The sequence below is a fragment of the Urocitellus parryii genome, chromosome 4 (genome assembly GCF_045843805.1).
Source record: "Urocitellus parryii isolate mUroPar1 chromosome 4, mUroPar1.hap1, whole genome shotgun sequence".
Taxonomy (NCBI): Eukaryota; Metazoa; Chordata; class Mammalia; order Rodentia; family Sciuridae; genus Urocitellus; species Urocitellus parryii.
Window position 1 is genome coordinate 105,102,175 of NC_135534.1, and position 12,025 is coordinate 105,114,199.

The 12,025-nt window shown below is 51.9% G+C and overlaps 1 protein-coding gene across 1 annotated transcript; it reads right to left on the bottom strand.

The window, feature by feature from the left end:
- Positions 1 to 9,197: 9,197 nt before the first annotated feature.
- Smim35 (small integral membrane protein 35) lies at positions 9,198 to 11,658 on the bottom strand. Its single transcript, XM_026396339.2, has 4 exons — positions 11,649 to 11,658; positions 10,889 to 11,035; positions 9,963 to 9,996; positions 9,198 to 9,297 (listed from the first exon to the last, which is right to left on the bottom strand). The coding sequence occupies exons 1-4, from the start codon at positions 11,656 to 11,658 to the stop codon at positions 9,198 to 9,200; spliced, it is 291 nt and encodes a 96-aa protein (XP_026252124.2).
- Positions 11,659 to 12,025: the final 367 nt, after the last annotated feature.

Genomic DNA, 12,025 nt, shown 5'->3' on the forward strand with positions numbered 1-12,025 from the left:
CATGCCAGAGGGTAGAGAGAGCAGGGCAGTCACACCAATGGGGTTGCTGCCAGTCCACTCAGGCTAAAGGACTCCCAGGGGTGAGGTTGTTGGGCTAGAGATGTCCCAAGGACAAAAAGGAAGAGGCAGAAGGTCCAAGGATTAGAGTGGAAAATATGCTATGCCTGACTGACCCTCGGAAGGTCTGGGTTCTAGGCTCGCCCAGCTCAGGCACTGTGTGTTCTCTGGACAAGTCCATCAGTTCAACTCTGGGTCTCGGTCTTCTCGTCTGTCAAATGGAGATAATCCTCTTCAAGCCAATTTCATTCATTAATGCCCTATCACTCTCATTAACATAGTACAGTCAGTACCATTTCATTGCGAGGTCTTTGAGAGCAGAAGTCCTCTTGATTTATCTCTGTATCCCCTGCACCCAGAAAATGCCTAACAGACAGTAATGGGTGCTCAATAAATTTTTGGTGAGTAAACAAATGCATGCATGAATAGTTTTCTTCTGTTCATGTAACAGAGGCATTTGAAAGCCATTGAAAGGAGTTGAAGAAGCATAATATCCAATGTGAAGGGCAATGTGGTGATGGTGGACTGAGGCTAAGCAGATGCTTGGATGACATTAGACTGAGCCTTAAAAAGGAGGCAGCACCTAGCTTTGATTGAAGTTCACACTCAGGCCTGCCATCTGCTTAGCTTAGTCATGTGATAATATGTTGTTTTTTTTTTTTTTTTCCTGCCCTGCTATTCTCACCCTACAACTCCTGAGTGCTGTAGGAACTCAGGGCCACAGCCAAACAGGAAGCCTGAAGTGAGGGGATATGGCCAGGAAGACAGGCAAAGGACCATGAAAACATCTGGCACACAGTCATTCACTCTGAGCAAACTGGCACTGAACATCTGGCCTGGGTGCACCCTCTGGGAATACAATGGGCAACCAGGTGTGCCGTTTCTCCTCTTCGGCCCAGTTCTGCATTACACATACACATATATACATGCAAATACACAGACACACACACACAACACACATATACACAAATACAAACACACAAGCACATACATAAGCACACACAAACACACATTACAAACACACGCATACATACACAAAAACGCAAAAACCACACACACATACACAGGTACACAGGGCTATGGTCTTCTCAGCCTCAGGACATCCCACTAATGCCCTGGGGAGCACCCCTGGCAGATCAGTGCATGCACACACCTGTGACTTCCCTGTTTCTCTCAGAGCACATCAGCCCTGCTGTGACCCTCTCAGCCATGCTTCACTATGAAGCAGACCCAGGGGAGCCTCCACAGAAGGCCAGAAGGGCCACTCCAGAGTGGGAGGCAGCCCCTTGTGTCTGGGGCCTCCCCGGGCTGACGATCCCAATGCACTGTGTCCTCAATTTGGGCACAGATGACCTTATTGGGGGCCTCCCAGGGGCCCTGCCACCCTGAGTTTCGAGTCCTCCTCCTCCAGCAGGTGCTGTGTCTCCTTGCGCTCCAGCTGCTCCAGGGGGGGCTCTCCTCCTCCTCCTCCTCCTCCTCCTCCTCCTCCTCTTCCTCCTCCTCCTATGGGGACGGGTGTCAGACTGAGGAAGCCACCTTACCCACCCTGCTGGCGCTGGGGGCTCTGGTTTTTATCTCAGCCAACCTGCACCGGTGCCTTGCTGTGTGTCGGGCTCTGTGCTGGGCGCAGGGACACAGCGAGAGCAAGAAGGGCCCAGGGTCTGCCCTAGCAAAAGGCTCCCGTCCCTCAGGAGTGTGGGCAACAGGGGAGCCAGGCCAGGACAAGCAGCAGCCCTTGGAGTAGTGACACGGGATGGGAAGAAGGGTGACCAAAGTGGGGCCCCTCCTTGGTGAAGGGTGTGACAGGTACAAAGGACTATGGCAAGATGGCTTTGGAGGCTGGTGTGGCTGGAATGGGAAGCTAAGTGGGAGAAAGGCCGGAGTTGGAGGGCTGGGCCACAGAAGGGTCTGCTCTGGATTCCAAGAGCCATGGAGGTCGGGGTCCACTTGTCCTCTGGGGGACATACTGTCCATGTATTAGTGAGGGTGCGGTAGGTCCCACCCTGGCTCCCAGGGAGGTCCTGATGCCAGCTGGGTGAGGGACAGCTGGTCTGTGGGACTTGCCTTGACCCCTGCCACCCACCTACCCACAGGGGAAGGGGCATTCCGGTCCATTCATAGCACAACTGCAGGCTCACCATGATCCCCTGCCGCCTGACCTCAGACACCCCACCTGCCTGCTCACTGCCTGGGACTCTGCCATCTCTTAAACCAAGTTCCCCCAGGGACAGTCTCCCCACCTGCAGCAAGCCTGGAGCGGGCAGGTGACCTCTGGGCTGCGTTGCTCACAGTCCCCAGCCCTGCAGATGCCCTGCAAGAGCTTGATAGAAGTGTGCTAAAAGAATGGATGGATTCTGGAAGATTCCAACAACTCAGGAAGGACACGTAGCATGTGATCATTAGTGTACAGGACTGAGCAGGAATGGGAGGTGTGCATCTGGTGGGGTGAGATTGATGGTGGTATGCCTGTGGCCCCAGCTGCGTGGGATGCTGAGGCAGCAGGGACACTTGAACACAGGAGTTCAAGACCAGCCTGGGCAGCACACAGAGACACTGTCTCAAAACCAAGGTATCCTTTTAAGAAAGGGCTAGGGGTATAGCTCACTTGCACACGTAATTACGCAATAGTCATACATTCACACACATACACTTATGCACACTCACTAATTATGCAATAATTACACATTCGCACACATGTACACTCATGCACACATACTCCCACACACATGCACACATTCATGCACATACACACTCAATATGCAATAGTCATACATTCACACACATACACTTATGCACACTCAGCACCCACACATAGACACACCCATTCATACTCACACAAACTTTACACACTCACACGCATTTGTACACACCTATACACACATGCACACACAAGGACATACACACATGAAAATACGCACACACTCATGCACAGACACCCTCAATCTCACACACACAGATACGCATACCCTCAATCTCATATACACTGGCACACATACACACTGACAGAAACATACTCACACACGCATACACTAATACATACTCACAAACTCACACATATAAACAAACCCTTTCATACTCATACACTCACATACACTCACGCATACTCACACACAATACACATTCCACACACTTGCATTCATAAATGCACCCATACACATGCACACACTTATACACACTCACATGCTCATTAACATGCACACACACACTTACACAGATATGTGCACACCCATAGACTCATACAGACTCACAGGCACTCACAACACTTACACTCACATATACATTCACACACATACATATATTCACACACTCACACATATATACACCCTTTCACACTCATGAACACTCACACACCCATACATGCTCATGCACACATGAACACTCACACACAAACCCAAACTCACACACACACAGGCACACACATACACACTTAAACATACAAAGACATGCACACTAACACATACATACACACTGACACACCCAAGCACACATACACATATGCATAGTCTCACACACACATTCAGATACACTCACATACCCATACACACATGTACACTCATGCACATATACTCCCACACACATGCACACATTCATGCACATACACACTCAATACACAATAGTCATACATACACATGTACACACTGACACATACATACCCTCACCCTCACATGCATTTACACACATATACACTATATCACACACTCACAAATTCATGCACACACACTTCCACACATATACACACTCACACATTTGCACATACACTCACAAACATACACACACATACATACACACCAATACTCATACAAACACACTCACTGACACACACACCCACACACTCACATACACGTATGCACACTCACACCACATACACATTCACACATTTATCCACACTCACACCACATACACATGTACACAGACACACCCACACATATTCACAACACACTCACAAAGACACACACTTTAACATGCACACTCACACACAAAAAGCACACACAAACACAAACACATACACACACACACACACATACACACACACACACGTTCTCCACTTGCTCCTTCCCAGACCCCAGCACTGTGGAGCTGAGGTTATCCATACTCTGAAATAGCCTCAGAGCTGGAAGGGAGCTTGAGACCCTCAGGTTCAATGGCAGCTGTATGCACAACAGACATCTGGGCCCCAGAGAGCCTGAGCCCAGCCACTGCAAGAGGAAGAACTAGGATTAGAACAGAAGATGAGGCTTCCTAGTTTCCCACCCATCCTTCTCCCGCTGGCTCCCTGCTTGGATATGAGAAACTTCACCCAGCTTTGGGAGAGCGACCCCACCTCTGCAGGACCCACCCAGTGGGCCTCCGGTGCTGCCCCACCTGTTGTTTTGTTGGTCTGCTGTTACTCTGGGCACAGAACATTTTCACTTCTGGTCCCCTAGTGTGAGAATTCACCAGGCCACTGGCTTCCTGTTTTGTACCAAATCTGCTTAAATATCACCGATTCTAGATGGTTTTTGATCACTAAGCAAATTTTTAAAAATATAATATTGACACTCCTTTGCGCTCCTACTTTGAGTTTCCCAAACCCTGGGAGCAGAGAGAGGGCACCCTACACACTGCCCTCCTGGTTCCCATCATCTGGTCCATGCGGCAAGGCCATGAAGACTCGAAGGAGAACCCAGAGTAAAAGAGCCCGTCCTCAGCTGCCAGGATCCTCAGGGTTTTAATCATCCCTTGGGTTGTTCCTTAGGTAGAAGACCTCACCATCTGTGGGTGCCCTTCTCTAGAAGTTTATCTGCTCATGAGCACAGGGTTGGCTGTGGGTGAAGATGTGGAGAGGAGATCAAATTGAACACCTAAGATTGGGCCAGGCATAAAGCCCCACGTAAGATGCCCTGAAGAAACTGAGCAACCTTCCCACCTGATTTCCTGAGAAGTTGCTGCCCAGGGCCAGGACCAAGCAAGGCTCCAGAGAGAGCTCAGAAGGGCTATCAGGCCTGCGTCTGTCTCTTAAGAAGTGGCCCCCAAATAGGAGAGAGCAAGAATGAATGAGCGCAAGGAAATAATCACGTTATGGAAGCCAGAGAGTGTTTGTAATTCAAATCACAAGAGAACAAGAGCTGTAGGTTTTTGAGGCAGCTCCTGGAGAAGCAGAATTTGAGCTGGCTTGAAGGAGGGGCAGAAGCTGATGCCTCGGGGTCTAGGAGGGTATGATAACCAAAGGAAGAACGAGGAGTGGCCAGTGAGATGCTCAGAGCTGAGATGGGGCCAGGAGGCCTGAGAGTCCTGCTCATGGTAGCAGTGGACACAGAAAGGAGACCTGCTGAAGACAGGGGCTGGTTTCTTGGGGACCAAGGACCTCAGGGTCACTGCTGGCTTGGACTGAAGGTACAGGTGGGCAACAAAGGGTTATAAAGAAAGTAAATTCTCTCCAGGCCTCGAGCAGATCACTTCACTGTGCTCTCAGCCTATTTCCTCACCCCTGGGGTTGGCAGGCTACAGTGAGGATGTGTGAACGGAGACCCCACCCTGCACCAACGTGTGCCCGCCCCACAGAGGTTGGTGTTTTCCTTCCAGGGAAAGAGTGGCTTGGTTGGGAACCATCTAGTCTTCAATCCTGGGCAGATCTCAGCAAAGTCCAGGCAATGCCCAAGTAGCAGTTAGAATCTTGGTCCACTGGGGTCTAGAGCTACTACAACTCATACATGAGAGCATTAGGACTATACTTTGTGCTTGCATCTTTTGTTTATTCAGCACCCACTGTGTGACAGCGCCTATGCTAAACATGAATACAGAGAATTTTTAAAAAGCAAGACAAGAGCCAGGAGGAGCCTTGAAGAAATAATACAGTCTTTTGATTTCCTGATGCTTAAATAGATGACTAGAGAAGTGGTGTGACTAACCCAGGGACACATAGCATGGCAGGGCAATGTCAGAATCAGACTCTATTCTCCAGGGCTCCATCCTTACACCTCACTAAGCCCGGAGGCCAGGCTGCACCCAGGAGGCACAGACTCTGTTCAGGCTCCAGTGCAGACAGTAGGGAGCAGCTGTGGAGCTTTAGGCAAAGCATGCTACCTCTTGGAACCTCTCAGCTCCCATATGTAAAGTGGGGCCAATCATAATTCCTGTGTCACAGGGTGGCCACAATGTCCAAAATGCAATAACAAGTCGGGGACAAAAAGTTCCCTCTTCTAGGACAAGGCCGCCTTTCAAGGTTATATTCACTGTTTCCTCTTTACTCCACAAGCACTTATCGAGCACCTCTAAGTGCTTCAGTTTTAGGGGCCCCTAGAGACCTATAGGACCTAACCTTTCCCGCAAAGGGCTCAGCTTGGTTGGGGAACAAGACAAATGGAGCAAACACGGCCCTCTACAACCAGGATTAAAAGGGGTGGCATCTGGTCTCGAGTCCTAAGAAGAGTTGCAGGAAAAATGGGACCTGAGCCACACTGTTCAGGGGCTCAGTGGGGGATAAGAGGGCACTCAGGGCTGGGGAACAGCCCTGACCAGGAGAGGACCCGGGAATGGGCAGCCCACAGAACTGCAGGCTCCCAAGGATGCGTCTCGACTCATCTGCTATGGCCTGAAGGAGTGAAGAGGGAGGGAGATGGTGCAGCCGAGGCCCTGGCACAGCAAGGGCTGGGCGCCCAGCCAGGGCCCAGCCCACAGACCTGCAGCCTTGATTTCTAGGAAGTTCTCCTCTCCTATTTATGAGCAAGTGGGAATCTGGCCCTTCAGGGTCCTCAACAGAAACATGTGGAGTCCTAGGGTGGGGCCGGGGGGCGGGGGCAAGAAAGGTCGCTGGGCCTGCGGAAGTAAGGAAAATGATGGGGGAGGAGAGGGGACAAGGAGCACGTCAGAGGGCCCCAAAAGAGGAAGCAGCCCACTCTCAGTTCCGCTCCCAAGGATGGGAAATACCCTCCATTCTCCCAGTCCTCAGCAGCTGTTCCTGCATCCTCTCCTGAAGCCACCAGACCTGGGACCAGGACCACTGGGGTGAACCCCAACCTCCTTTCAAATGTCCCTGAAGCTGGTGGGTCCCGAGCACTTTCAGGGACCCTTGAGCAGCCCTGCAGGGACTGCAGACCCCGGATTCACACTGAGAAGGGCAGGATTGAAAGCGTCATTGGGAATGGACACACTATAGGTTAAACTGTGGGTCTAAGCCAGGTGCTGAGGCGCATGCCTGTGATCCCAGCAGCTCGGGAAGCTGAGGCAGGAGGATTGCAAGTTCAAAGCCAGCCTCAGCAAGTAAGTGAGGCCCTGTCTCTAAATAAAATACAAAAAGAACTGGGGACATGGTTAAGTGGTTAAGCCTCCTTGGGTTCAATGCCTGGTACTAAAGTGGGTAGGGGGACCTGTGGGTCTAGTCCTCAGAGCTGAGATCCAAGGAAGAAGGAAGCCAAAGTCAATCTGTCTCCTTTTCTCCATTTCTCCCAAGAGACCTTCAAGGAAGAGAGGGAATCCAAAGCCATTAATGGCTCTTCTCCACTCCCACCTAGTCAGAGGTAGAAGACCCAGGAAAGTCTTCCAAAAAGACTCTGTTTATAAAGTCAGGGCTTGGTTACCCGGAGGACGGCAGGAATCCCCTGACAGGAAGTGAGGGGGGAGGGGTTGGCAAGGCCTCTCCTTCCTTCTGCTCTGCTAGATCCCAAAACCAGAAAGAAACAAGGCCTCAGGAAAAGAAAGATAGGAAGATAAATCACATGACCCCTCTCCCCCTCCCAGTCAGCTGCCTGGGGCTCCTGGTGGCCTTGCTGCTAATGGCAGAGAAGCCAGGGCTGTAGTTGTGTCAGCAGGTTTCAACAGCCACCGCTGCTGATGTGAGGATCCCCTCTCACGTCCTGCTCCGTCCACAGCTGCCTGGGGACTCAGCCCCTCTGGATAGAACAACAGCATCACCAAGGACTGACTAAGTCAACACCCCAGGGCCAGCTCTGACTCTGGCCCAGTAGGTCCCGCTACAGGAAGGAGTGATGCCTGGCAAGGAACATTGTCCTGCCGTCCTTGGGGGACAGCTGTTTCTTCCTTTCCCTTGTTCTTATCTGCTTCGCTCAGCCTTGCCTGGGTTCCTCGACCTCACTCCACCACTTTCTGCTTCCCAGGGCCATCTTGGCTCAGGAAACCCAGGGCACTGGGAGATACTGTCCCCTGTGCCCCATGCCCACCCTGGCGCAGGAGCCCAGGCAACTGGGACATTTCTAGTCTGTTCTCAGAACTACCAATCAAAATTGAGAGCTAACCACATTCGGGAGGCACTGAGGCCTGTCACGGAGGGAGAGCGGGCCTAGGGCAGGGAGTAGAGCCGGGTAGAGGGCAGCAATTCCAGGGGAAGCGTGGAAAGTGCCAGAACCAAGCATGGAAGGAGGCAGGGCAGAGTAAAGGCCGAACTCCGTCTTCAGAGAAGTTGTCCTCTGATGGGAAGGTTAAGAACCCTGTCTGGAGTCCCACCTCTATTTCCATAGAACTTTGCCCAGTGAAGATAGGACTGTCTTTCCAGCCCCTGGTGTCAACCCCATAAGAGGAAGTGATGGGACAGCCACCTGAGGCGCTCCCTCTGGAGTCTGGGGGCTCCTCCCACACTGTGGGGTGTGGCTTGGCTCCTCGGGACGCCTCAGCAACTCCTGCAGGCTCAGGGCCTCCTGGAGTCCGGTCCTTCTCCCTGCGTGGCCGCCTCTCTGGTTCCTGTGAGAAGGCTGCTGCCACCTGGCCAGTCCCTCCCCAGAGGCCTGACTGTCCTCAGGACTCTCAGAGAGAGTCACAGGCTAGTGAAATGTCCAAAGAAGACCCCTCATCTTCCACATTCAGAGGCCAGGCCAGGTCTTGAGGCCAGGTCTTGAGGACCCAGGAGAGGGAGAGCAGCCCAGGAGAGCCCAGGATGGTCAGGAGCTAAGCCAGGAGTCTGTTCCTAGAAAAGAAAAGGGAGGGGGGAAGAGAAGAGGTGAGAAGGTTCCTCTAAACCATGTCACCTAGTGAGGCTTCTTCCAGCAAGAAAGAAGGCACTAAATCATCTCTGAATTGTGAGTGGTCCTTGGCACTGGGCATGGGTGCCTGGACCCCCTTAGGACTTTATTTGGACTTGAGATTCACTCAGGAGTTCTGCAGCTTCTCACTCACCTCTCCCAGGCTCTAGAAGCCAGGTGCTGCCCCAGTTAGACTAGCCCGTTGGAGAACTTCATGTAGCCGCCATCTGGACTGCTGATATGGCCACTGATGGTGAAGGGTGGCCCCACTTCCAGATCCTTCAGGGTCCTGAGAAAGGTTATCTTATTAAGCTCCTAGAGCTGAGAACCCAGCCTCTCTCTGGGGCTGCGTATCCCTGGTCTAGACATAGGAAGACATTCCTGGCTGTGGGGGCCAGGTAGCTGACTCACTGACTTATCTTCCAGAATAGGACTAGTCCCATTTCTCAGGGCCAGGAGGAGCAGGACTGCAGGAAATAGATGAGATGACTCAGCCCAAGAGGACCTTCTGACTCCAGCTCCCCTCTTCCCTTTCTTTCATTGCTCCTCTTTTAACATCATACTGTGCCAAAGATGGCATTGTTCATGGTCACACCTGTCTCCGGCATAGACAGTGAAATGCTGGAGGACAGAGAGAATATCCAGCCATCTTTGTCCCCTTAGGAATGCATACCACAATACCGGCCACACTAGAACCTTACCAAATAAATGATGAATGGATGGGTGGATGGATAGAGGGATGGACGTTCCCTGCCTGAGAATGATCCCTGCTAAGAGGATCTATGCTCAAGTTTTTCATGGAACTTTTCTAAGTGGATTCTATTTGGTTTGCTTAGGGGTACAGAAAGGAGATGGGGAGGGAAACAGTAAGTTCTGGCTCCATCTTTGAGTCTTTCTTCATCATACTTAACCCCCAGTGCACACCCCACCCAAATCGGCCCTGTATCTACTCACCGGATTTGGTACAAGTTGAAGACAAAATTAGGCCCTGGGAAAACAACCAAAAAGAGAGTTAGTGCCTCCAGGGAAACTGTCAGGACCCTTCCAGAATGATCCGGTACTCCCTCACCCCTGTCTGGAGGAGCAGATGACTTGGCCTTGGGATGCCGTGTGAGGGCCCGAGGCTTCTCAGGGTTCAAAAGAACCCTGGTTCAAAAGAACCAGGCCTCGGTTTCAATCCCACTCCATTCTTTTCCACCCCTATGACTTTAGCCTCACATTCTCCTCTACTTCAAAAATGGAAGCTATAATAACTTTGTCCTCATGTGGAATTTTTTAAAAAGAATAATATTAGGCAAAACATTGTAGGTGCTTAACGAATATTTGTAGACACGGGTTAAAGTTTACTATAGATCTAAGAAATTTTCACTACCTCTCGTCATTCCATCATGCCCCTCCCACTTTCCCAGAGTCCTGTGAAAAGCACAGATTTGTCCCCAGAATTGAGAACACCTCAGTGAATTCCAGGAGACTCCCAGGGAAGCCGGAACGTCAGCACGCTTAGGAGAGGCCCCAGGATGGGGCAGGGTCTCCCAGGAGCCAGACAGGACCACCTGGAACTTGGCCTGCCAGTCCCTTGCCCTTGGCCTTGAGGGCCCACACAGGCCCCTGGGAGAGACCCCTGTGGGCTATGAAGAAAGGGGAAGCTGGCTGTTTGCTGGGGTGGGAGGAGCCCCCATTCTTTCAATAAAGGTCACACGGCCCCACCCCAGCCACTTCACCTCTCAGCTGCCCAGTCAAGGCTTCACCACGGAACTGCCACAGGAAAGACTTTTGCATCCCACAGTGCTTCAGGGCTGGCAGTTCCACCGCCTTGGCAACCGCTACAGGACAGGTGGGGCCGGGCAGACCTGGGGTGACGGGGACCAGTGCTCACTTACCCTCCCAGCAGTACCCACGCTGGTACCACTTGGCCAGGCTGTAGCCGAGGATGGACACGAGCAGCAGTGACAGCCCCACGCTGAGGATCAGGCCCAAGGTGCTAATGGAGTCCTCCCCTGCAGAGGGACACAGCAGCCTCGAGTCCTCTCACAGCCCCTCGCACTGGCTGACCTGCACCGTGGGCCACCTGCCTTCACCTTTGCCCATCAAAGTCACTGTCCCCTGGAAGTCTTAATCAGAGCTAGTTCACTCAGCCCGGCCACACTACCACATAAAACTCAGATACTTAAATTGCTAGAGTGAGACATGCAATAGTAAATCCAAAGGAAGTGACCTCTGATAACAGCTTGGAGCTGGGAGGCCTTCCTGAATCCCCAGGCATTCTGCTTGATGGAAAAGTCATTGCTGTTGGGGGATGAGCCTGGGACATCAGCTTTGGCTTGAGTGACGTGGTTGGGAGGGGCAGGCTGGAGACGCCCGAGAGCACAGACCCGAGGAACTGCTTTCCCCTGCCCGCTCTTCAAAGCCCATGTGCCCAGCAGCAGGGTGAACCCTGGGCTCTGTCTGCTGCTGGTACTTGCCCCTTCTTCCCTTTTTGTGGTATGAGCACTTGGCTAAATTTATATTTTGTTTGTAAAGCTAAACCAAGAGAAGGAAACAGACTGGAAATATGTGGGGCCAGAGACGAGAGAAGCAGAAGCAGAGGGAGAGAAGGTTCTGAGGAGAGGCCGAGGGTAGGAGCACCATGGGGCAACCCACCTGGGGTCATGGTGCTCATGAAGGGGAGAGCAGACCCCTCCAGCCCCATGAGGCACCAGGACTGTGGCAGAGCACGATGATTTGCCTCCATGACCTAATGGCTTGAGGGGTGTTGCCAAGAGGTCAAGAGGTGCACTGGTCAGGCCCAGACCCTGGGTGCTGGCTAGCATCTGAAGTCCAGCTGTGTCACTTGCCAACTCTGGGGCCCATGTCGCTCCCTTCACCTGGCTAACAGTCAATTGCCATGATGCGAAGTGAGACTAAAATAAGTACACATAGAGTTATTATGATGACGGAGGGAGATGTTGAGGAAGGAGCACTGAGAAGAGGGTCTGGCACACACTAAGTTCTTAATAGATGCTGGTCATATCATTGTT